We start from the raw sequence: 27,536 nt of genomic DNA, 5'->3' as shown, positions 1-27,536 counted from the left end.
GCGTGATGAAAAATACAATGAATGCTGCTGCCAAGTATCATCCAGTAGAAGATCAGGTTCCTGTGGCAAGGGGCTTAGCTCAGTAGCACAAGCACCTTGCCTGGCAAGTGCAAGTTTAATCCCCGGTATCAAAACAAACAAACAAACAAAAATAGAAGGGCAGGTTCCCGAAGACATTATAGTATGTCCTCATTCACCTTATTCACCAGATCTGGCACCATGCAACTTCTGGCTCTTTCTCAAAGTCAAAATAATCATGACAGGTAAATATTTTGAATTGGTTGAGGACTTTGAGGCACCATGACAGCACAACTAAAGACATTTATTACAGAGGACTTGCAGAACAGCTTTAGGAAGTAGGGAGAATAATGGGATGTGTTTGAAATGACGGAGTATTTTAAGGGGTGTTAATGACAGTTCGTCTTTTACTATAATACATTTTTAAAAATTTGAACATTATCATGTGTTTTGATCACAGCTTGTACAAGGAGAAAAATCTATGGTTGACAAGTGTTACCTTCCTAGATTTAGACTTGTGACAGTTTTAGCTACTTTGTCATGGATGATTGGTTTTCATAATCTGATTGTATTAGAAGTGTGCTACTAATTCAAGGGACAGTTCCCCTGAATCTTTTTTAAGAAAGATGCATGCTCACTTCATTATAGAGTGATTTAGTAAGTTTGTTTTGGTCCTGCCAGAGGTGGTCTTGTTTGAGCACTACAGCCAGTTTTAAAAATGATTTTATTGGGGCTGGGGATTTAGCTCAGTGACATAAGAACCTGCCTTGAAAGCAGGCGGTCATGAGTTCCATCCCCGGTACCAATTAAAAAAAGAAAAGATTTTACTCTGTTTTGTAGGAAATAGTAATGGAATTATAGATTAGTGCAGTTCAAAAAGTTTTTTAACTGGTAAAATATGTTTATTACTAGTTAGATTTGCCTTTCTTGGGAATCTTTTTTCCAGGTCAAAGTTAATTGAAGTGAGTGCTGTTCAGCCCAACATTGCCAACTTTGGGAGGTCCTTGCTGGGTGGCTACTGCTCATCTTATGTCCCTGACTTTGTTCTTCAAGGAATTGGGAGTGATGAGAGACTCCGTCAGTGTCTGGTGTCAGATTTGTCTCATGCTGTACAGGTGAGTGACTGTCACTGTTCTTAAATTTATTCAGAATGAAGTCTGTTAACCAGCAGAACCATGAATTACCTGGGTTGTATTTTGATCGCACCTGTGTAGCAGAATCATTGTTGTCTGAATCCATCCTGTGATGTATAGGGCCTGTGTGTCCATAACTATCACTGAAAGCAAGTATGGAGCTCTAGGATTCTATCAAAATGAAAATCTGAAGTACAGAAAATATTGGGGTATTCATACTAAGTTCACTGATTAGATTACTTATGATATCAAAAAACTGAAAATGTTTAATTGTGAATGTGACTATTTTCTTAATTTTCTTTTTGGATGTATTGCTTTTACACATAAGTATACTTGCTTTCTATATATTAATCTTGTATCCTCTAACCTTTGCGAACTCTTTATTCTATTAGTTTGTTGTATAGAATTCTTACCACTTTCTACACAAGCATACGTTATCAGTGAATGGCTTCATATATTCCTTTCCATCTTGGTGCCTTGGTCTCTACCCCCTCCCTTTCTTTTTTAGTTTATTTTTTTTTCTTTCGGGTTTTGTTTTTGTGGATTTGTTGTTGTTATTGTTGTTGTTGTTTTGGTTTTACTTTTTGCCTTTTACCTGATTGTCTTGGAGAGAAAGAAACTTCAGTATAGTATAGCTTGGAAATGGTGGGAGCATATATTGTCTTGTACCTAGGCTTAGGGAAAAACATAGAGTGGTTCATTATTAAGTATATTATTTGTAGAGTTCTTATAGGTACTATTTATTAGGTGGAAGAAGTTCACTTCTGTTTGTAGTCCTTGAAGTTGTTTTGCTTTTGCTTTTCCCTCACCATTTAAACCATGAATAGGTGGTGGGACTTTTTTTCAAATGCTTTTTCTTTTTGTCTGGTAAGATAATCTTATGTCAGTGTTATGGACTATTTGATTCATTTTTAGAAGGTAAACCTTTGTTTTCCTAGGAAGAAGCTGCAGTTGATGATGATGTATAATTATTTTTGTATACAGTATTTTTCGTATATGAGTATAGGCCCTAACACTGAGTTATATCTCTCATCTGATCTTTTTATTTTTTAAGACAGAGTCTTACTGAGTTGCCTAGACTGGGCTTAAGAGTGATAGCCTCCTGCTGCAGCCTTCCAGAATGTTAGGCTCACAGGCGTACACCGCCATGCCTAGCTTCACTTATACATGTTTACTCTTGATGTTGGAATCTGTATTCATGAGGGATATTTATTTGTAGTTGTCTTATAACATTTTTGTCCAGCTTTGATATTAGCATGATTACTGCTGGCCACATAGAATGACTTGAGAACTTTTCCCTCCTCAATTTTATGGAATTGTTCTTAGAGAATTCTCAAGTATTTTTCTCTTTGATAGAATTCACCAGTGAAGCCACTGGAACCTACGCTTTTTAAATTAGGATCTCTAAAGCTTGGAGATTAGCTCTGTGGTAGATTATATGCATAGCATGTGTTAGCCATGTTAGCCATTCAACTACCTTTACCCCAAGCAGGATATTTTAAACTAAAAATTCAGTTTCTTTACTTTGTACATGTTTACTCTTGATGTTGGAATCTGTATTCATGAGGGATGTTTATTTGTAGTTGTCTTACAACATTTTTGTCCAGCTTTGATATTAGCATGATTACTTTTTTATTTCTTCTTGAGGTGGTTTGTTTTTATAGTGCCGAGGATTAAACTTGGAACTTCATGCATGCTAGACAAGCATTTTTATCACTGAACTATATACTCTTAACCCATTTTTGGTAGTTTCTGTCTTTCTGGGAACTTGTCCTGATGTTTAATTTTGGTGGTCAAATTTATTAGAATAAAGTTGCACATAGTACACATTTATAGTAGCTTAATCTACAAGATTCTACAAGATTATAGTAGTTTAAGTTTCTACAAGAGGGAATGCCCTCTGTGTTGTGAATTTTGTTTTGTTATCTGTGGGTTTTTTGTTGTTGTTGTTATTTCTCTAAATGATGGGGGCTTCTTCAAAGAGAGGTGTTCATTTATGGATTGGCTTACATTATAGATATTTTTTACCCACATCAAAACTACTAATGAACCAAATGGTCCTACTTTTCATAAAGTTTTATTACAGCCATTTATTTACATATTCCATAGGGTTTTTCCCATGCTAAACAGCAGAGTTGGATCATTGAGTTAGCCCTTTTAGTCCTCAAAGCCTAAACTTCTGTTTTGCTCTTAGAGAAATTTTTTGTTGGTTCCCATTTTAGGTAAAGGTTTATCAAACTATTTTCATTGATTTCCTCTATAATTCTTTATTATTTTTTCCCTTCCATTAACTTTGAGTTTAATTTATTCTTTTTTCTAGTGTTTTAAGGTAGAAGCCTATGTTAGTGAAAGTTCTTCTTTGTTAATAATGTAGGTTATCTAAAGCTGTCTAAAATTTTTCCTTTTTTTTTTTTTTACTTTTTAACTTTTTATCGGTATCAGGGATCGAACTCACGACTGCCTGCTTGCAAGGCAGGTGCTTATGCTGCTGAGCTAAATCCCCAGCCCCTGTAAAATTTTCCTTTTTAAGAATTGCTTTAATTTTATAAATTTTGATCTATTGTGTTTTCATTTCCATTCACTTCAAATTTTTTTCTAATTTACCTCTTAATTTTTTATCCATGGGTTATTTAGAAGTGTTTAATTTGTAAATATTTGTAGAATTGTTAACTTTCACAGTTATTTCTAATTTAGTTCCATTACAGTCAGATAATGTACGTTGTATGATTTCAGCCCTTTTAAATTTATTCAGACTTGATTATTGCTCAGCAGACAGTCTTTCCTGGAAAATGTTTCATGTGCACCTGAAAAGAATACACATGCTGCTGTTGTTGGGTGAGGCATTTTATAAATGTATCAGGCCACGTTGGTGGATAACCTTAAGTCTTTAATATCTTTGCTTATATATATTTTTTGGTTTAGTCGTTAGTTTGAATTTTCTATCTCTTCTTTTCAAGTGCATGTATAATTTTGTTTTTAAATAACAAATCTCCCCACCTGGAAAAAACCAAGTAGGAAATCATAGATGAGAAATTGTGGCTCAGTAAGCAGGCAGTCATTTACTTGTTACCAAAAGAGGATTAAACCTTCTGTGTCTTCAGAAAGTTACATTAAGTTGCAAATTTTGGTGTCTTATTATGTAGTAAAATTATGGGAAATTTAGATAAAAATGAAAGTTCATAAAGAAATCTTAATGAAAATTTTTGTTTGTATTTAAAAGCTATTTTTGGTCAACCTTTTAGTGCTAATCAAATAAATATTTATTCATCTACTGTGTTCTTTCTTTCTCTCTCTCTCTCTTTTTTTTTGAGACAGTGTATCACTATGTAGTTTAGGCTGGCCTTGAACTCACTTATAGAGCCATCTTCCATCTCAGACCCCCAATGCTGGGATTATGGGCATGCACTACCATGCCTGGCTTGATCTGTTATATTCTGAACATAGTGCCCAATATTGTAAGGGATGTATAGGTGAAAATGAATTTTTTCTAAGTTATTTACTTACTAATGGAGTCAATAAAGCCAAGTATAAGTGTGCAAATAGTACTTCAGAGGATAGAATGTACATGTACTAGATGTCAGTTGGTGGTATTTATCCTTTAGGGAAAGGACCATCTTTGTTATTTTGTGGTGCTGTACCCCATCCAGTACCTAACATGGTGCTCAGAATTTGTTAGATTTATAGAAGTGAGATTGGAATTTATTGAATTTGTTTATTTATGGAATTGAGAGTCCTTTACTAACAGTCTGTGTTGTTATGCCTCTTTTTTTTTCTTTTTTTTTTTTAATGGTAGTACTCAGAATTGAATTCAGGACCTTCATACTGAGCTATATTCTCAAACCTTACTTTATTTCACTTCATTTTGAGACAGTCTCATCTTTATGTCTTACCTCAGACTATCACTATCTTTTTTTCCCTCATAGTACCCATCACTACCCATTATCTTTTGGTATTCCTTCAGAAAGCTTAATACTGGAAAAGGTTGCTGAAGACAAAAGGCAACTTTTTGGTTTTAAAAAGGTCTCTACCTGATAATTCTTAAAGGAGGAATAGTGATAGTGATAATAGCATTTATTATTTTTATGGTCATATTATGCATTGTGTACCTAAAAATTTACTGTCTCAATCTTGCAGTCATTCTTTGAGGTGCTTATTATTATCCCTTTATCGTCATTATACATACCCAGAGACTATACTCATTTTAAGTTACATAGATGGGGAATGGAAAAACTAGAATTTAGTGCTAATTTGTCTGTTTTTAAGCTATGCCTCTCGGTTATCAAACCATTCTGTCTCTGAAACAGATAAACCAAATACAAATAGCAAAACTAACATTACAAAGTTCACAGGACTTCAATTATTGGTCCCAGGACTGTTCATAATTTCTTTCCATGATGGTAAAAAAATAAGAGCTATTTGTCTTCTGCTGTTTTAGGAACTGAGTTTTTAGTCTTTTCCTCTCATGTTTTCACTTAATCATATAGAAGTATTTATTATCAAAGCAATATTGTAGAAAGTTTGGAAACATTGACAGTAGCTCAATCTCAGCACTGGTAGATTGTGAGATATTTTTCATGGTTTTAGTCATTACATACTTAAATTTTATCGTCATTACATTTAACATGAGAATTATTTTTTATCGTTATGGAAAATTACGTAGGAAACTTTATACATGAGTAATAGGACACTTTTAAAAAAGATACAGTCGAGGGGCTGGAGATTTAGCTCAGCGGCATAAGCATCTGCTTTGCAAGCGGGCAGTCGTGAGTTCAATCCCCGGTACTGATAATTTAAAAAAAAAAAAAAGGAAAAAAGATACAGTCCACTAAGTATAATGGCTCATGCCTGCAATCTCAGCTACTTAAAAAACTAAGGGAGGAGGATCTCAGGTTTGAGGCCAGCCTGGCCACTTTAGTGACAAGCGTATCTCAAAATAAAAATAAAAACATTTGATAGTGTTTCCTAGGGGTAGAGTGCTCTGGGAGAGTGTCATTTCCTTTTCCCCCAGTTTCTAAAGAAGCAGCATTTTAAAAAACTACCAAATCCTGGTGGGTGTGTGGTGTGGGCCTGTAACTCCAGCGCTTGAAAGGGAATCAAGGCCAGCCTGGGCTACATAGTAAGACTGTCTCAAAAAATACATACATACATACATACATACAAACAAACTACCAAATCAAAATGGATTTATTATACAAAGTTTAGGAATACAGAAAATCAGACATAAACTTTCATAGTTCTATAATGCAGTGGCAGCCCTTTTTAATATAAAAACTTCTTCAGTCAGTAGGCTGTATTTGGCTTCTTACATAATCCACACTTGGCCACTCACTATTCTATACGCTAGCATAGAATACAGTGGCACCTCGGTTCATGAATTTAACTCTTTCCATAATTCAGGTTGCAAATCGCATTGGAAGAGAACTGAATCAATTGCAATGATTAGGTTTAATGTTGACCTTACAGGGAAATTTTTTTTTGGTTCTTGTCCAATGTGGTTTGCAACCAGAATGATTAAAAGAATTCAGTTTGTGAACTGAAGACCACTGTATTGAATTTAACAAAGCTTCTCAAAGTGATAATGTTTACATATCAGAGTAATACTGTGTGTGGTATTTTGCGTATATGAGACACATAGTACCTTGTATGTATTTGTTGTCATTCTGTATGTTGTATATACATACCACATATCTATAAACAAATGTAGCCTTATATTTATAGTACATGCATTTGTATCTGAATATATATAATCTTATTCCCATATATTATTGATACAGTTTATAAACATTTTTAATGTTTATCCCATGATTTTGTCATGGTGCAGTAGATACCACTGTTCTCCTGCTGTTAATTTTTTTTTTGTCTTTTTCCTTTTTATCGGTACCGGGGATCGAACTCACGACTGCCTGCTTACAAGGCAGGTGCTTATGCCGCTGAGCTAAATATCCAGCCCTCTCTCCTGCTGTTAAATTTTATTTGAGATGGAACCGGATGCTTTTTTTCAGGCTGGCCTGAACCTCCTGGGTTCAGTACATATCAGATCGTTTGTATTAGAGGTGCAGAGTGCTGTGCCAAGCTGGTTAACTTTTTTTTTTTCTCTACTTGGTACTGGGAATAGAACTCAAGGCTTTCACATTCAGCTATATAGCGAATCTATTTTATTTTATTTTACTTTTATGGTGAAAGTCTCACTAAATTTCTGAGATGTCCAAACTGGTTTCAAACTTGGAATCTTCCTTCCTCAGCTTTCCAGAGTGCTGAGATGATAGGCATGCACCACCACCAGCTGCTTAATGTTTTGTTTTGTTTTGGTCTTTTTGAGAGGTTGCAGTTCCAGTGGCCTTGAACTCACTATATACCCCAGCCTGGCCTCGAACTCACTGAAATCCTCCTTCTTTGGCTTCCTGAGTGCTGGGATTACAGGTGTGTGCCACCACATCCAGCCATGCTTAATTTTTTAAAGAGGTTTTTCTGGCGTTTTCTGTTAATAACACGATGCAGTTGCTACATTCTGTAGACTTAAATTATTTCTTTAGATTAGATTCCTAGTTAAGTTATTGGCCAGTTTCTTTTAGTTAGGGGTGGTCTTTGAATACTTGCCCAAAAGCTAACTTGAATAGCCTTAGAATTTACAGTGTCCCTAGGACCTGATCCCTTCGAAGCATTGGAGTCCTCTCTCTCTCCCCCCCTTCTGTCTCTGTCTCTCTCCCTCTCTCTCCCTCCCTCCCTCTCCTTTCCCTTTTCTCCCTCCCTCTCCCTCCTTCCCTGTCTCTCTCTCTCCTTTCCCTCCCTCCCTCTCTGTCTCTTTCTCTCTCTCTCTGTCTCGTCGTTAAGATAATTGAATAAAACTGGCCTATATTGAGAGAAAATACTGAAGTTTATTTGGACTATTTTGATTTAAAAATTGTGTCACTTAATTTACTATCTTTGAGCCTTCCCACAATGTTCCCTTTTACAGAAGAGTCCATATTCTCCTGTTCTTCGCCAGTAATTCTGTCCATATCCAATGCAGTATACCTTCTGCTTCCCCAGGACTTGGTTCCTGCTACATGTGTTATTAATGTTTCTGTTTTATTTCATTGAATAACAGGTTTTTCTTTTGATCTCCTTCAAAGACTCTGCCTCTACTGTCTTCTGTCTAAGAAAGGGCTTTGGTTGAGTTGTTACTACGTGGCATAAAGATATCCTTTGAGGATCCCAAACATAAGTATATCAAGGAGCAAAGTGAAACCCACAGCTGTCTAATTGCATTAACAGTAAAATTGAGAAACAAAAGGCCATGGAGTTTGAATTTTCAAAATTGTAATTTTACTCTAATTTTTGGTACTGTTCCATTTGACAAGGAAGGCTTACCTTTGCAAATACAGAAAGATACTAAAGTGCTGGCATTATAGAGCCACTATCTCTCTCTGATAAGCCAGGATCTATGCTTGACAGTTACCTTTTGTGTAAACTGTACAGAGCACAGATATGTGCCTCTTGGCCTTTTTATCAGTGTGAATTAAAATTCTGTTTTTCACTGTTTCTTCAGTTTTTAAGTTACAAGTATCATGCTTGTGATAAAAAATCCAAGTAATACCAAGATACACAGAGTAAAACCTAGAAGTCCTCCTTTATACTCCTAAAATTCCTAATTTTTTTGTCAGTGGTAAAAGAGCTTGATTTCAGCTGGGAGTGGTGGCTCACACCTGTAATCCCAGCACTCTGGAGGCTGAGGTGGGAGGATCCTTGTGAGTTCGAGACCAGCCTGGATTATAAAATGAGCTCAAGGCCAGCCTGAACTGCATAGCGAGATCCCATCTCAAAAAAGACAAAAAAAAAAAAAAAAAAAAAAAACAGAGCTTGATTTCAAGTATTTTCTTCTTTTCCTTTTCCTTTTCCTTTTCCTTTCCCTTCCTCCCTTTCTTCAGTCCCTCCCGTTCCCTTTCTTCCTTCTGGCAGTATATTTAACTCACGACCTTCACATTGAACTATATTCCTAGTCTTTAAATTTATTTTTATCTTTATTTTTGTATTTTTAAAATTTTTGTCTGAGACAGGGTTTTGCTGCGCATTTCAGTCTAGCCTTGAATTTACTGTATAGCCCAGGCTGGCCTCAAAGTTGCGGGGATCTTTCTGCCTCAGCCTCCCAAGCGCTGGCATTATACCGTACCTGGCTCCCAGTCTTTTTTAATGTTTTAAATTTTGAGACAGGGTTGCCAAGTTGCCCAGGCTGGGTTCAAATTTGAAATCTTTTGGCTTCAGTTTCTCAGAGTGCTGGGATTATAGGCACCCATCACCATGTATACCTTCATTCTGATTTCTGTATATTTTCATTTACCTGTCAATCTGAGTTATTTATTTATTTATTTTTTTGAGACAATGTCTGACTCTGTAGTCCAGACTGGCTTCAAACTCACTGTATTGCCCAGGCTGGCTTCGAACTGGCAGTGATACTCCTACCTCCGCCTCCTTAATGCTGAGATTATAGGTGTGCGCCACCACATGAGGCCTATCTGAATTTTTAAAAGCACAACTGGGATATAATTATATTTGGATGTATAGTGACTTGCTTTTTATTTAACAGTGTATGTTGGAGAGGCATGTTAATATGTGTTGATTCCCCCCTTTAAATTTTGTATGCAAAACTCTGAATATGTGCATTGGCAAAAGTAGAAAAATACAAAGCACGTGTAAGGTATTTCACATCATGAAGGGATAGCCACAGTGATGCACACACTCTTACCCTTGACTTGTTTGTACGAATACACTTTGCGATACTTCTTTTAACTCTTGAAATATAAGCATTTTCTTCAAGTTGCTTGGCGCATAGCTACACTCAGTACTATTTATAAAATGAATGAATGATCCACAGGCTTGTAGAAAACTGTTCTGTATTGAAAAACAAAGTTTTAGTAATGAATACAGTGTTTCTACCTGTGATGTTTTCTGTATGATATCTCAGATTGTCTGTTAGTAAGTTTTCATTCTCTGGCAGTAGTTGTAAGAATTTAATATCTTGGTTTTATTGAGGTGTGTGGGGTGCCTGGTTGAGATTCCCCTCGGGCAAATATTCTAACACTGAGCTACATCACTAGCCCTTAGAATTTAATACCTTTTTTTTTTTTTTTTTTTTTTTGTACCAGGAATCACACTCAGGACTTTATGCTTCCCAGGCAGGTGCTGTACCACTGAACTTTATCCCTGGCCCAAAATTCAAAATCTTTATTAAAGATATTTAATATCTTTTTCTGCTTTTGTTTACTATCTCTTTGCTGCCTCATTCCCTTGAATTATCTTTGAAAACTTTGTTACAAGTTGAATTCTTTTCTTTTTAGCATCCAGTTTTAGATGAACCAATAGCAGAAGCTGTCTGTATTATAGCTGATATGGATAAATGGACTGTCCAAGTGGCCAGCAGCCAGAGACGAGTGACAGATAATAAGTTGGGAAAGGAAGTGTTGGTGTCCAGTCTTGTTTCCAACCTACTTAATTCCACTCTTCAGCTTTATAAGCATAACTTGTCTCCAAATTTTGTAAGTATATATAAGGTTTAAATTACTTTGAGCATCCTGATAGGTAATTAAAGCCTACTATATATGTGTATGTTGAATAACACTACTAGCTTCATCACTTTTCTTTGAAAGAATATGTTTTGAACTAAATATTTGTTATGCATCTTCAGTTCCCATTGTGACTGTATTTGGAGATGGGATATTTGGCGATGTAATTAAGGTTAGATTAAGCCCTAAATGTGGGGCCTGCATGATGGGACTGTGGCCTAATGAGGAACAGAGAGTGAGACTGTTCTATCTCCACCCTATGAGGACACAACATGAATGCAGCTGTCCACCTGGCAGGAAGAGAGCCTTTGAGTCCAACAGTATTTACACCTTGATCTTGAACTTCCAGCTTCTAGAACTCTGAGACAATAAATTTCTGTTACTGAAGCTAGTCTATCTTGGTATCCTGTTACACTGAGCTAAGACTGAAAGGAGTGTATGCATATCTATATACTTTGCTTTCAGCACCCAGGACTTCTATTTTTAGTGTAGTCTTGCAGCATTTCTAAGCTTTATGTAGAATACTAGTGCATACTGAACCTTCACTATCATGTCAAGAGTTTGGATGATCCATCTTGGTAATACTGATAATGTCTTCTAAATGATATCATTTGAACTTGGAGGATTCTTTTCTCTTAGAATTATAAAATGGCATGGTTGAAAAACTCTGAGAATCAGTATTATAAAGTCTTATTATGACAAAACCATAGCTAACAACATATTTCCTGGTAAAAGATTGAAAGCTTTTCCTAAGATAAAGAGCAAGACCACTTCTATTCAGCATGGTACTTGAAGTCCTGGCGAGGAGAATTAGACTTGGAAAAGAAACAAATAACTTCAAAGTTGGAGAGAAATAAAATTATCCCTTTGCAGATGATAGGATCTTACATGTAGAAAACATAGATTGCATAAAGCTTCTGGGCTAATACACTTAATTTAGCAAATCTGTAGGATATAAGACCTAGAAAAGTAAATTGTATTCCTATGTACAAGCAGTGAACCATCCAAAAAAAAAATTTAAGGAAATAATTCCATAGCATGAAAAAGAATAAATTACTTAGAAAAGCAGGATGTTGTGGTGTACACCTCTGTAATCCCAGCACTCTGGGAAACTGAGGCAAAAGGATTACAAGTTGGATCTCAACCTGAGCAGTTTAATGACTTAGGAGGACCCTGTCTCAAAGAAACAAGGGGTTAGGGAGAGAAAGGAGGAACGTAGAAAAGAAAGAGGGGAGAGGGAGAGGGATGTAGTTTAGTGTAAAGGCCTTGGCTCTAATGCTGCAAATAAACTAGAAACACAAGAATAAATTAATATATATAAATTTAGCCAAGAAGGCAAAGGACTTGTAAACTAATACCTCTAAAATATTACTAAAAGAAATTAAAGATAAACATAAATGGAAACAAATCTCATGTTCATGAATTGAAAGACAATATTGTTAGGATGAAATTAGTATTTAAAGTACAGGTTGAATACATTCCTTATCAATATTCCAATTACTTTTTTTTCAGAAACAGAAAAATCCATCTTAAAAGTCCAAAGGAAAAACAAAGCTGGACGTTTCACAGTAATTCACCTGTAATTTCCAGCCAAGCTTAGGGCAGTTTAGCAAGATCCTGTGTCAAAATGAAAAATAAAAAGTCCTGGGAATATAGCTCAGTTTGAGGATCCTGGGTTCAGTCTCCAGTACTAGTAGGGGGAAGGGTAGAATAGATAACCCCAAAATAAACTCTCATCTATAAGGTTAATTGACTTTTTTTTTTTTTTTGTCTTTTCCCTTTTTATTGGTACCAGGGATCGAACTCATGACTGCCTGCTTGCAAGGCAGGCGCTTATGCCGCTGAACTAAATCCCCAGCCCCTGGTTAATTGACTTTTATCAGAGATGCCAAGACCATTCAACAGAGAAAACATTTTCAACAAAAAATGTTAGGAAAATTAGACACTCATATGCAAAATAATTGTTTTATATAAAAATGAACTCAAAACAGGTCAGAGAACCAGACTTAAGGCTAAAGTATAAAACTTTTGCAAGAAAACACAGAGGCAGATAATCTTCTTGACAATTTTAATGAAAAAGATCTCTTAGCTGTAACAGCCAAAGCCTATATAACAAAGCAAAAAACAGATGAATTGGACTTCTTCAAAGTTAAACTTTTATTGTCAACAAAGTGAAAAATCCAGAGTATAGGAGAAAAGATTTGTGGATAGTATATCTGGGAAGAGATTGATAGCTGGAATACAGTCATGTGCTGCAGATAGTTTTTTAGGGGATGACAGACATATCCTTGTGGGTCTATAAGATTATGATGAAGCTGAAAAATTCCTATTGCCTAGTGATGTAGTCATCTTAAAAGTCATTGTACAATGCTTTATTCACCTTTGTAGTAACACTAATACAAGTAAAATTTGTGCTACCAATTAGATGAAAGTGTATAGCACATACAGTATGTATAGTTATACTCACTAGTGAGAGTAAATGACTATTTTGCAGGTTTGTATATTTACTATAATTTATTTATTTATTTTGAGGCAAGTGTCTCACTGCATAGTTCAGTATTGAATTCGATAAGTAGCCCAGACTGGTGTCCAACTCATGGTGATCCTCCTGCCTCAGCCTCCCAAGTGCTGGGATTACAGGCATGTGCCACCATTCCCAGCCAGTATCATTGTTTTAAAATGTACTTCTAGTACATTTTAAATGTAAAAAGTTTTACAGTAAAAAGTTTACTGTAAAATGATGCCATGCTGATAGCAGCCTTATATTTACATATTCTTTGATTACATCAAAAGGCCTTATCAAGTGATTAACCTATGCCAGTGATGGTGAACCTTTTAGAGACCAAGTACCCAAACAGCAAATCAGAACCTACTTATTTATTACAAAGTGTCAACATTACAGTTACTCCTGAACAGTGAGGTTTTAATTTAGGAAACAAATGTTACCTGATGTTTGGCTGCTGAGCAATTTGACTTGCATGCTGATGGAGAGGGCCCTGCATGCCCATTGTGGCTCACATGCTATAGGTTCACCACCACTGACCTGTATTGTGCAGTCATGAAATCACTTGAAGATCCTCTGGGATATGTTCCTATTGTTAAGTGATGCATAATTGTGTATGAAGAACTACAACTAAACAAAAAGCAAACGGCAGAATTTAAAAATGGGCAAAGCAGGCCATGTCTGCAATTCCAGCACTCAGGAGGCTGAGGCAAGAGGATTGTTGTATGTTTGAGACCAGCCTGGGATATGAGTGAGCTCAAGGCCAGCCTGAACTGTGTATTGAGACCCTGTCTCAAGACACGCCCCCCCAAAAATGGGCAAAGCACTTGAATAGACTTTATACTGAAGAAAATACAGTGATGGCCAATAAGCACATCAAAAATATATCCAGCATCATCAGTTAAAGAACTGCAGATAAAACCACAATAAAATGCCATTTCATGCTTACTGTAGTAAGTGACAGTGGTATTACTCATAAGATGACTAATTCAAAACAATTCTGAGTTTTATTTAATAACTAGTTCTGTTTGCAAGGAGTGAAAAATATTAGAACCATTGTGTACTGTGGATAGAAATATGAAATAGTGCAAGTAACGTGAGTGACAATTTGGCATTTCCCCAAAGGTTTAACATATCATGTAATACCATATCATATTAAGGATTGTACTTGTATATTTATAGTTAACATGCAAATGGGATGGGTGTGGTGGCACACACCTGTAATCCCAGCACTCAGAAGGCTAAGGCAGGAGAACATGCAAGTTAAGGCCAACCAGGAATATACAGTAAGATCATTTCTCAAAAAAACCAGAGTGAAACAGGTTATTGTATCCTAATGTTCACAGTAAAATGATTCACATTAGTCAAAAGTTAGAAATGTAATAACCTATGTTTTAGCAAACAAATGGATAAACAATATATAGTATAACACATACAATGCAATATTCCACCATAAAAAAGAATAAAATTACATAGTACAACATGGACTGACCTCAAAAGAATCCTGACATGTGCGAGGTGCTGAGTTTGATTCCTGGTACCCCCCTCCCCCGCCCCATCCCCACAATCGTAAGTACAACAAACCAGGCATAAATGTGCAAATATTATATAATCTCATTTGTATGAAAAATCGAGCAAATTCATGCAGGCAAAAAAATGAATAATGATTACTGGTGACTAGTGGATGGGGCAAGAAAGGAATGAGTTATTGTTTAATGGGTTCACAATTTGTTTCGGATGAGAAAAATTTCTGCAACTGGATGGCGACAAAGGTTACACAACATTGTGAATGTTCTTAAAGCCGTGGAGTTTAAAGTAATACAGTAAACTGCAGTAAATTTTATATGTGTATATATGTGCATATTCTGTAGTTACCATTTTATTAAAGCAGTGTCAGCCTAATGAAACATTAAGGAAAAATACCATAAAACAATAAATGAGCTAAGCAATCCATTCCGTTGTGCTTTAACAGTCACAAAGTAAGTTTACATTAGGAGCTTTTAACTGACTTTTATTGGAAGGGAATATTCTCTGGAAGAATTTAGTGTTTTGACACCTAATATAGCATCAGTTTACAATGAAAAATCACCTTTTTGAGTTAGATGAGCAAATTAGTTTACAATAAACCAAATATACACATTCCAATTATTTTAAATTTACTGTTTCATGGTACTGGTTGTGAACTACTGCAACCTGTTTTTTTTTCCTTCCACGGAATACTGTATAGCCCTGTCTAATGTAAATATATTTGAGCAAATAAATTTAAATATTACATTTATCAAATTTGGAGTAGAAATATTTTTAAAAGTTTTGAAAATGATGATCGGTGATGATTGCACATTTTGAACGTACTTAATGCCACTGGACTATGCATTTTCAAATGGTTAAAGTGACTGGGGTAGAGTGGTACATGCAGTATTCCCAGTCTGGAAGGCAGAGGCAGGACGATGGAAAATTCAAGCTAAACTTAAACACATAGGTAGACATTGTCTTGTAAAATAAAAAAATAAAAAAAGAGGCTGGGGAAAATGGAAAAGCCTTGTACCCTTAAAAAAGTATAGGTTAAAATGGTAAATCTTTAATGTATATTTTCTATAGTTAAAAAACATACAAGCTAATCTTCGGTATGAGCCAGAAACAAATTCACTCTCTTATTTTATGTAAAAGACACATACTTACTGTGCTCCAAATTTTAGTTCACGTTGGAATAGCTAAATATATTCTCAACTATGTGATGATTTAAAATTTGACACTACTTGAAGAGTTGAAAAGAGTTTTTTGATGTTGTTTCTTTCCTATCTGCAGTGTGTAATGCACCTTGAAGACCGGTTACAGGAGCTGTACTTCAAGAGCAAGATGCTGTCTGAGTATCTAAGGGGGCAGATGCGTGTTCATGTCAAGGAGCTGGGAGTGGTTCTGGGGTAGGTTCATGGTTTCTTTTCTGGCTTTGCTTTCCCTCCCATCATTCTGTCTCTAGGCAAAGAGTGTTCCTTAGAATGGCCCTTTGTCCTTTTTAAGTGACTTCCTAGTAGAAGCTGGACACATAATTTTGATTACTCTCTACCATACAAAAGCACATTTCCTGTTACTAATCTTAAAGGCATCCCTTGCGGCATTACATATAAAAATGAGTTAGTCTGAATGAATTAAAGTGATTGGGTAGAGTGGTACATGCTGTATTCTCAGTCTAACTCAAGACGTGAGTTAGTCTGGATGAATTAAAAATCTACATTTTTACCTTAGAAGAAGAAAGTATTCCTTCATTATTTATTAAACGTTGTAAATTCATTATTCCAAGTGTTTGCTTTGCCTTTCAGATGAGCTGACTGAAGTAATAGCACCCTGCATGGCAATACTTTCCCTGCATCTTATTACTCTTCAGCATTGATTATATATCATATCTGTGTCAACTCTGATATTTTGTTTTTTCATTTTTTGAGACAGAGTCTCATTATGTAGTTAAGGCTGGCCTCAAACTTGCAGCAATCCCTGTGCCTCAGCTTTTGAGACAAAGTCTTTGTAGGCAAAGTCTTGCTAAATTGCCTTGGCAGGCCTTGAACTTCTCATCTTCCTGCCTCAGCCTCCTGAGAGTAACTGGCATATGTAGGTGTGTCACCATGCCTTGCCCTTTATATATTTTTTAGTTTGTATTTCTTTGCTACTAAAAACAATGCTAGAATGAATAGAAATCTTTGATCATTATAGGATAAATTCATGGAAGTAGAATTTTTAGTGAAAGAGCCTGCATATTAAATGTTTATAGTTAATGATAAATGTTTTGATAGCTGATTCTGTCTTACAGATTTATTTTCTTTGGTCCCAGGGATGAAACTCACAACTTCACACTTGCTAGACAGGCGCTTAACCCTGATACGCTAAATCCCCAGCCTTGATAGTTGATTCTGAATGCCATCTCTTCCAGCACCAATATAAAGTCCCACAAGCTACTATTACCAGTCTTTTAAAATCTTAAAACCTTCTAGCTGAAAAGTGACATCTGATTTATTCAGATTATTCTAACTATCTTAGTCTGAGAAATTTTTTCTTTTTCCATAAATTATTTGTGGTAGGATGTCATACCGTAGAAACATTTTTAGCCAAAGCAATCTGCATATATGCTGTTATTTTATTATACTAGATGGTACAATCATACTTTGGTACTCAGCTGCTTTGAAATTCATTGAATTTTGTACTTGATACACTTTGATGTAAACATTCTGTTCTGAACTCATGGTTTGTTGGCTACTTAATATTCAAACTTGAACTTGTCAGTGTTGATTGCTCCATGATTTGCTACCCTTTACAGCCAAAATGATTTATTTGGTACTCAACTCACCTCCTAGAGCCAATTAACTGTGAGTACCAAGGTACTGCTATAATTTGCCTTGCCTCATATATGGTCCACCAATAGGTTAAGTGAGATACTTTCCTGCTTTCATGATTTTTGTTACCCTTGAGTTTAGAGGAGGAGGCATTCCTTTCTTTTAAATTCATGGTTTTAGGTTCTCACTAAAAAAAAATTCTGACCTTTGTTATCTTCAGCTCTTCTTTTATGGCTAGATTGACACCTTAACTACTGTGTATGACATTATAGGTAGTAATCATTGTCTGTAGGGTTAATCTTCTGAGTACAGAAAGCTGAACGGAGTTTTCTTTGTTTCAGGATTGAATCCAGTGATCTTCCTCTTCTGGCTGCTGTAGCAAGCACTCACTCTCCATATGTTGCTCAGATACTCCTTTAAGGCATCTAAAGGTTAATTTTGGTGGCAAGTTAAATAGAAATGAAGAGGGTACCATATGTATTTATGGAGATTTTTTTCCCATATTAGACTTTCCTCTAAATGAGTCCATCTCCTGGGTATCCTGTATTGCATTGCATAATCTGTGTATATTGGATCGTTTTTCTTAACTGGACTCCTAGATAGTGGCAGATTTTTAACCACATGAAACTAAAGCAGCATAAACAACTTGGAGTTGAGGGCATTTGAAAAGCTCACGTATAAAATTCTACAAAACATAAAATTCTACAGAAAATTCTACAAATGAGTAATAGGAAAACAGTTCATATAATATCACAACTCATAATACTAAGAGGTGGCTCAAGATCAAAAGGCTCAAAAATAGCCCCTTCATCAAGTTTTTAATTACTTCTAAGTTACAGATAATCTGTAAAACTTCAATTATTTGTTATTTTGTTTTGCAGTTTATAACAGCTTATTTCTGGTTATTTTTCAGAGGTATTTTGAGCAGCCCATTAATTACAACAAACTGAGAATAATTAGTGATAATATGTGTTGACGTTATCCACCCGAGTGTACATATGTATCTATTTTTTTAAAAGCAGAAGTAGAAATATAAGACTGGGAAACATGCCTTTTTAAAAACCATTTTCAACTAGTATTAATTGTACACAATGTTGAACTATTATTTTCTGGTGACTTTTCTCTTTCACACATTCTAAAATACACATACAGCCAATCTTTTTTTAAGGGTGAGAAATGTAGATTCCAAAAATAAGAATACTACTTTATAGTATTTGTTTTATAATTATTAACTAATTCTTATAAATGTTAATATTTACATATTCAATAAATGAATTTAATAAATGAAAATTAGGATTAAAAATGAACCCAAAGCATTGGCAAAAATATTTTCTTTAAAAGTGCTCAGGTAACCAAGGCCTCTGTTCATATCAGCCCTTCTGGAATCCACAGGAGCAAAACATTTGTTTCATTGCTTAATAATACTCAGTTTACATAGCACTTTTTAAATTGTTCTCTTTTCTGTAAGAGCTCTTCCCTTCCAAAAGCTGATTTTTTTCAAAGACTTTTCAATTGTTACTGCTTTTGTAAATAGTGTAGAATGTTGCTTATAAGTAAGGCTATTAAGGAACCAAACTCCTGTAAGTAATGTAAATAGAAAGATGGTAGATAAAGTTTTCAATGTGCTCTACTACCTCAGTTTACTTGAAAATACTGCATTATAGTTTTTCCTTTGCTTATCTGGTCTGATATATTTAATGCTAGGAGTAAAGTTGATTCCTGCTTTCACTTACTATTTTCATTATATTTGATTAGTTTAAAAAATCACTTAGTCACAATATTTGCTACTCATCCATTCTTGTTATTTTTCATTAAGTGATGGGTGATTTATATGGTTTGTTTAGTCTTTGATCTTGAATTTAGAGTGTTGGGCCATATTTTGCTTTGCTATTTGTGTTTATTCAGGAAATTTTGAACTAGAAAGAGAAAAGAGGTTGTTTCAGTGGAATGTAAGTCTGAAATGAGTGTACTTGACATACTTGGCTCATGTCCTATTAGCTGCTTGCAGTTTGTACCTGAGTCTCCCATGGATGACTTACTGCCAAAGAGTGTTTTTATGGACAGATTTTCTTAACTTAATTTTCTTATTCCATTCATGAACAAAATTCTTTTGTTTTTTTTTTTTGCTTTTGAATTCAACAAATTGATCTCTTTGGCAGATTTCAGAATCTAGAAAAGTTGTTGTATGGGCCATTGTACATTATTTTTGATTGTGGCTCAGAATAATATGTAACAGATAGATAATAACTATGTTTGGGTGTTTTCTCCATCAGACTATTCTCAGTCCTATTTGAAATGTCTAATAAATTACTCTTTAATATTCTAGTGTTCAATAAATGAATGGCTCATGCTACTGTTATTCTTAAAACTAATTTGTGCTGAGATGGAAAAGACATATAGTTTCTTAAAGAATCATTAATCCTTATAGGATTCCTGAGTTTCATAATTCTTACCCTTTCTATAGTTTCTGGTCCCTACATCATAATTGCTCTTTTGTTACACAAAGCCCAAGGAATGAGCTGCTACTACTCCATTAAAGTATGGTCATTATGGTGAATAGGATGAAGAATTTTGGTCTGTTCAAAATAATTTTTTAAAAATTCTTATGGTACAAGTATCTATCACATATTGAAACACCTGTTGCAACAGTGAAAGTGAAAAAAGGGATCTTTTATATTACATAATTAAAACTAATTTCTCTGTGCATATATACTAATTGTTTTTTTCCTGGAATTTATTAATGTCTTAATTTTATTGTTTGAAAGTACTAAGTGCAATAAACCTACTAGCACAGATTTCATTTTGTTGCATTTGGCATACACTGAGGATGATTACTAAAGAAATCAAATTTTACATAATACCTACTTCTGGTAGATATCTTACAAGAATATTTGCTTTCTCTTAAGTTATTTAGATGGTGGATATATAAAATGTACATATTTGTTCTTTGTTCTGAATACATTTCTCAAATGTACACCTGTATTATAACCTCCCAATTCTAGGGGAAATTTGTGCAATAAACACACATGTCAATTTGATACATGACTTTGGTTTTTTTTTCAGTGTTAACGAGGTCTGTGTGACATTATGGATTCATGATATTAGAACATCTGGATTCTTGTACAAGTTGACACTTTGGGCATGATACATTCCATACTGGTAGAATTTGCTTCATTAGGTTGTGAAAATGGAGTAAAATAGTGAATATCAAAAATTTAGTTTAGGCTGGGTGTGGTGGTACACACCTGTAATCCAGCAGTAAGGCTGAGGCAGGAGGATCTCAGTACAAGGCCAGCCTGCACTACATTTTGAGGTTTTTGTCTCAAACCAACCAACAAAAAAAAGAATTTAGCTTAATGCTAGCACATCCCAAGTACTTAGTAACTTTTTGGCTGCTACTGTTACTAGGTCATCTATCTGTCCTTTCCCTAGTGGCTCTCATATCTCCTGAGAGAATTTTCAACATTCTTAGGAATAAAAACAAAATTTACACTAGTATATCTGACCATTTTCACAATTTTAAATGGAACATTCCTTTAAATACAGGCAACTAAAACCTAGACAAGCAATGTTTGTTTAAAAACATTGTATCCAATACAAATTACTGTGGTCTTTTAACGAAAATTGGTTGACTAGTTTAGGTTCTAATCTTGGTTTGCTGGTTGAGTTGCACATGATTGAACCAGTGCATCCTCTTATACTAAAGCCAGAGTTTCTATTTATCCTTATTGTTTGCTAGGCAGCAGTAACTCAGCCTCCGCCACAAGTAGGCTTGTTGGGAAGCTATTTTCCTCAGGCTTAGCTGGGTAGTCACACCTGAAGGCAGATCTAGACCAGAAGCTTTTTGGAGTACTTGTTTTTGTATTACAAGTTAACATTTTTACATTTAACTAAGAGAGTAAGTGTACTGTTTTAAAACAGGAATTGTCAAATATTTGTGAAAGAAATCATTAGTGTAAGAGCGGCTCACACATAGAAAATCTTGAGAAATCTTGCAACATCTCTGAGATCAGGAGGACTGATTTTGCTAATGAGAAACTTAAGGTACAGAAAATTTAACAGAAAATTTCCTGAGGAAATACAGTCTTTCCTATGTAGTCCATCTCATCTCAGATTAGAGTGGTTTTCCAGCTAGCTGGAGTGACAGAGGTAGATATCCAAGATTTCTTCATTTGTCTTTGACAATGCGAAGGTTGTGGGGTAGTAATTGAGACCAAACCTGAGCTGTAGTTCCACTAGGGACTGGGAAATTGTATCTCTGTGTGGGAAAGGCTTAGCCAGATAGATGAGGAGGAGTGAAGGAAATAATACAGTACTTCTATCACCTCTCAGTAAAGCAGACTCTAGGCTTAGCCACCTGGTATGGCTTGTATCTGTGTGTCTTCCCAAAGCCTCATGTGCTCAGAGGTGGGGCTTTTCAGAGCTGATTGGGTCCAGGGTATGTGGACTTGAAATAAAGGTATGTGATCAGTAAATTAGTTCAGTGATTGGTTTAACAGTTCTGGGTGTGGATAATAGGAAGCCCAACCCTGGATATATGTGGCATCACCCAGAAGGTTTGTAGCCTGGAGAGGAAGGCAGGCTTGTTACTTGTGGCTGCCTTCCTGATTTGCCATGAACTGTTCTCTCTGATGCTTTCTCTGCCCTGCTGCCTTGCCATGCTACCTTGGAGGCAGCCAGCTATGGACTAAAACCTCTACAAACTGTGAACTAAAATAAACCTTTCCTCCTCTAACTTGTGGGTATTTCAAGTATTTTGTCCCAGCAACCAGAATAGTAACTAATACCATCTTTGCTCTAGATTTAAGATTTGAGTATTCCCTAAAATACAATTAGTTCAAAACAAATTTGCAACCATTATGTGTTAGGCATGTGATCTTAAGACGTGCTCAAAGTGCTATACTCGCTCCCTCTTCTGCTGAATGTCTGAACCTAGAGTAATCCCTTCATCAGATGGTAGACACCTCCCTGTCTGGGTTAACACTGATTGATAAGAACTGCAGATAAATGTGTTTTTACCCTAGGGAGAATACTAAATTGAAGAGGCTTGGGCTTTCTTCCAAATGACTGTCTTCCCAAGGACAATGTGAAAACATGTTTTTTCTTCACCTTAGTGCTCAGATTCATGTTATTAATAAAGGGATATTACTTTCCTAAATTGTCTCTCTTGATGAAATGTGAAAATACAAGTAAGGTGTTGTTACTTCCTCAGTAAACTGTGGTAGCACTCTGTTGAGACATACGTGGTGCAATAATTGCCAGTTAATATCCTCTATTGTGGTGTACGAGCTCGAGTTAAAATGGGTCAGAGTAGTGCACAACCTGAGTTAAACTGCCTCTCAAACCTGGTTGCATATTAGAAACACTTGACTCACTGGGATACACGTACTGTGTGTGTGCATATGTGTACATACATACTTTTTTCCCTTGGTGCCAGGGATCCAGTCTTAAGGCCTAGGACATGATAAAGCCAAATGAAATACTAATTCTCTGACTTTCTACCAAGAGAATCTGATTCAATGATAAATCTGACCTTCAAGATTTAGGACAGAAAATACTCTTTATTGTTCCACTAGTAGTGACTTGATCTTTAGCATACTGCACATCTCAATTACCTAATTCATTCTAGGTGAATTTAAAACCAGACCTATATTCCCAGTATTTTTTCTGATTTGCAGTTATTCTGGAAAAATATGATAATGACTTCATTCAGTTAACAAGCATTCAGTTTTGTGCAATGCAGCAGGTAGCTAGCCAGGTATCTTTTCTGTACCACTGGACAGCAGTCAACCGTGTGTGTCCATTTGTTCATCTGTCTTTCTTCTTCCTTCTCCGTTCCTTTTTTCTGTCTTTCTAGCTTACTTGCTAGGTAGTTTACTTGTTTTGAGATGGGCTGTGCTCTTTTGCCCAGGCTGGTCTGCAGTTCCTGGGCCCAAGTGATTCTCTTCTCGGCCTCCCAAGTAGTTGGGATTATAGATACACACCACCACAACCAATTTCAGATGCCTGTTTCCCTATCAGTGAAGTTTCCTAACATTTTATTCAGCAAGTATTTATTAAGCATGGGTTATATGCTAGGCAGAAATTTGGGTGCCATGGATATGCCATTAGATAACCCCCAAATTTTTTTCTATTCTCATGGAGTTTACAGAGTTCCCTTCTACTGGAGGACAGCTCATACATAGTATGGTATCAAGTTGTAAGTGTAATAAGGAAAAACCAAGGTGTTAATTATTTTTAAAGGTCATATCCATATGTTATGGTTTGTATCTGGATTTCCCCCAAAGCCTCATGTGGTCATGGAAGTGGTTCATTATTTATTTTTTTCTTTATAATCAGTAATGCTTTCAGAGGTGGCTGAATGTAGAGTTTGGGATTGGTTCATTGTTTAGTGCTCCGATTGGGGGTATGAATGCTACAATTGCCCTAGAGTGGGTGGCCTGCATACAATATGTAAGGGATAGAAAAGAGTATTGCTCCTCCTTTTTGTACTTCCTGCTTTTTGTGTATCCCACCTCTCCAGCCACCAAGAACTGCTACCTTTCTGCCATGTGTCACACCCTACCTTAAGAGTCAGCCAAATATGGACTGAAGCCTCTACAAACCGAGCTAAATAAACCTTTTCTCCCTTAACTTTGGGCATCAGGTATATTTTCTCAATGAGAAAAGTAATATACCATGTTTTTGTTTTCCTATTCAATCCATTATTTTTTTCTTTACAAGTCAGTATGAGTTAACCCTGTTCTAAAGATCTCCATTTCTCTGACGATAGCTTGAGACACTGCACTGCTTCTCACCTTATTCAGTGTACAAGAGCATAATTCAAGATAGCAAAAGACAAAAGTAAATTTGGAAAATGCACCTATGGCTAATGAGTAGCATATTAGTTTATTTTCACTTGCTGTAACAAAATTACCAAAAGTCGGGTAATATTTAAAGAAAAGTTTGTTTAGCTCACAGTTTTGGCAACTAGTAATACGAACATCATGGTATCAGTTCGGGCAAGGAAGCTTCTCAGTAGCATTACATGGCAGATGGTATGGTGTGTGTTATAGCTCTAGATGTCTTCCCAAAGCCTCATGTGCTCATAGGCAGGGTTTTTCAGAGGTGGCTGGATCTAGGGCATGTAATACTGGGATTAAGGACATGTCAAGTAAGTTTGTTTAGCATAGTTCTGGATGTGAATAATGAAAGGCCTATTCTAGGTGTAGGTAGCACCAACCAATAGACTGGAAGCCTGGATGGAATATAAAGGCAAGCTGCTGCTGCTTGTTGCATTCTGCCTACCCTACCATAGACTGTCCTGTGTGATGCTTTCCAGCCATGCCACCCTGCCTTGGAGACGCCTGACTAATGGACTGAAATCTCTACAAACAGATAAAATAAATCTTTCCTCCTTTAATTCTGGATGTGTGGTACACTGGTACTCAGTTCACAAACTTAATTGTAAGTATATGGAACCAGAATTGTGGAAAGGATTAAGTTCATGAACCAAGGTACCACTGTATTTTGTCTAAGCAATGAGAAAATAAAGTGGGGGTACATGCAAAAGGGAAAGATTGTGTTACGTTTTCAGTATGTCTTCTAAAATGTGTTGGGAGCTTGGTACCCAGTGCACCAACTGTTCAAAGCTGATGGGCTTTGGAGAAGTGCTATGATGACTCTCACTTCATTAATGAATTGATCTACCAATGAGTTCATAGGTCAGGGGGCTTACTAGAACGTTGGCCCCAACTGTATGAAGCAAGTCATTGGGGTAGGTCTCTGAAGAATATATTTTGTCCCTGGCCCCTTCCTCTGTAGTTAATTTACCCTCTGCTTCTAGGCTGCCAAGAGGTGAGTGATTTTCTTTCACTATGCCCTTCCACCATGATGTTCTGTCCTGCCTTAGGCCCAAAGTAATGGAGCAAGCCAACCATGAACTTAAAACTCTGAGAAGCAAAATCTTTCCTCTAAACTTTTCTCAGGTATTTTGTCACAGCAGCAAAAGTTGACTAACACATGATGATACAGGAGTGACAGAGGGTAGCTCTGGTTCTTCTGTATCTCTCTTTGGGCATTAAGTGGGGTGCCATAAGAACTATGTCAGTCCCTTTTGAGGGCATTGTGCCAATGACCTACCTCCCTCCCATTGGGCCCCAACTATTAAACATTCCACTGCATTATCAACACACTGGGATCAAACTTCCAACACACAAACTTTTGGGAGACATATTTATCAGTCACTGGATATTAACGTTTTATGACAGTCTTACAACGTGTTATTTTTGTATACTAATTTGTTAATTATTTTGTATACTATTTGTTAAAAAAATAACAGTCATGTAACTGTCAGGCCATGAAGATCATTTTTAGCAGTTCTAGAAGCCATCTCCTCTTGGGCTCCCTTTAGCCTCTTCCTAACCGTCTACCTTGTGGTTGGTATGACTACCAATGTGATCATTGGGTGAATGTACGCTTGCCTTTTCTTTAAAGTTTTGCCTCTGTATATGCATTGCTACTGATACTGTTTAATACTGCTTGAACTCTGAGTGGAATTTTCCTGTTTTGTGTTTTTGTTCTCAACTTTGTGTTGTATTCATCTGTGAGCTGTGTAACAATATTCCACTTTTATTGATGGGTACTTAGGTTATCTCTGGGTTTTGGCTACTATGAACAATGGACATTTTTATCATTTGGTGTACATAGGCATTCTTTAACAGTGGACTAGCTGTCATGGGGTAGGCTGTTTCAGGTTTTCAATGATTATTTTTCCAGGATTGTTTTCCAGTTTACACTTAACCAGAATTATTCTTGTTCCACATCTTCACCAATATTTGAATGTTTTCCTGAATATAAATGAAAGAAAAATTCTCATTCTTCAAATTTGATTACATTTTAGAGACATCATTTCTTAATAAAACTTATGCTTCAATTGTGCAGGCAGCATACTAAGTGCTTCACATGAAATATATAATCGTATACCCTTTTACTCTTCCCATTTGATAGATGAGGAAACTGAGAGATAATTTTAATTTCAAGTGAGAAGTGGGTGCACCTGCATAGTGAAGTGCTTTGCCTAGCATTTAGGGGCCTTGGGTTTGATCCACAGAGCCAAAAACAACTTACCTAACAAGTGGTAGTTCATTAAAGACACAAATCAGGTCTATTTCTTCCTAAAGTCTAGTTCATGATGATCATGGCTTAATTCCATTTCCTTCTTTCAGGATACTGTTACTAGAATTAAGCCTTGAAAAATGGAAGGGTAACTTTTGTGATACTGGGCAGTTTGAGAGAATGTTTATATGCGTGTGTGCGCACACACTCTGATGAGGAAAACAGGTCGTCTGCAAAGCTAGTGATTTTCCCACAATTTCTTTCTGTAATGGCTGAGCTACAGCTGCTCTGGTAAGGTTTTTGCCCAAAACCTGAAAAAACAGATGTGCTAATAGTATGAAGCAAACTTCAAGTTAAGGCAAGCCCTGTGACCAACGGAAAGTACAGCGCTTACTGACATCAGCTATCATTACTCTAAATTGTAGCCTGAACTCTTTTCCTTTTATTGCCCAAAAGCAATTTCAGTTCTTACCATGTCATTACAAAGTTAAAATGAATCAGTCCTTACTCGAAAAGCCCCTGATACTTATAAATCACTGAGTTAGTGAAGTATGCTAATTGCTGTGAGAGATACTAAGATGTACCTACTCTGGTCAGTAGCTTTACCATTCCGTGTAAAGGACAAGCCCACGGTGGTGGCACACTGGGGCCATATGATTATCGTGGCTCAGCCATGCATTGAGAAATGCTGCAAAGGGCTGATTTAAAACGACAGATTCTGTAACTGTCGGTAAACTTTACTGTTAAAACTGCCTTTGCTGCTAACTTCCCCGAAGGGTGATGTTTTTCTTAAGATCAGTAAAGAAATCGAAACTAGTATTTTTCGGTCTATTAACAGACCACAATGAAAAAAAAAAAAGTGCAAAAGCGTCCATTGATGGAAGGACTGCTCTGAGCACTGGCGAGTGCTCGCGGTCCAGATCTG

General features: G+C 36.1%; 1 protein-coding gene across 2 annotated transcripts in view; it reads left to right on the top strand.

Moving 5' to 3' along the window:
- Fnip1 (folliculin interacting protein 1) overlaps positions 1-20,553 on the top strand; it is a 111,893-nt gene extending 91,340 nt beyond the window's left edge. For both annotated transcript variants that reach the window (XM_003464527.5, XM_003464526.5), the window contains 4 exons: positions 965-1,133; positions 10,466-10,663; positions 15,999-16,114; positions 17,857-20,553. In XM_003464527.5, the coding sequence (XP_003464575.1) occupies positions 965-1,133; positions 10,466-10,663; positions 15,999-16,114; positions 17,857-17,935 (562 nt within the window). In that variant the 3' untranslated portion in view covers positions 17,936-20,553. The remainder of the gene's footprint in view (positions 1-964; positions 1,134-10,465; positions 10,664-15,998; positions 16,115-17,856) is intronic.
- The last annotated feature ends 6,983 nt before the right edge of the window (positions 20,554-27,536 follow it).

The sequence above is a fragment of the Cavia porcellus genome, unplaced genomic scaffold, assembly GCF_034190915.1.
Source record: "Cavia porcellus strain 051 isolate PalLab524CR breed Dunkin Hartley unplaced genomic scaffold, mCavPor4.1 scaffold_19, whole genome shotgun sequence".
Classification (NCBI taxonomy): Eukaryota; Metazoa; Chordata; class Mammalia; order Rodentia; family Caviidae; genus Cavia; species Cavia porcellus.
The sequence above is the reverse complement of the archived record's forward strand: the minus strand, read 5'-3'. Positions and strand labels throughout refer to the sequence as shown.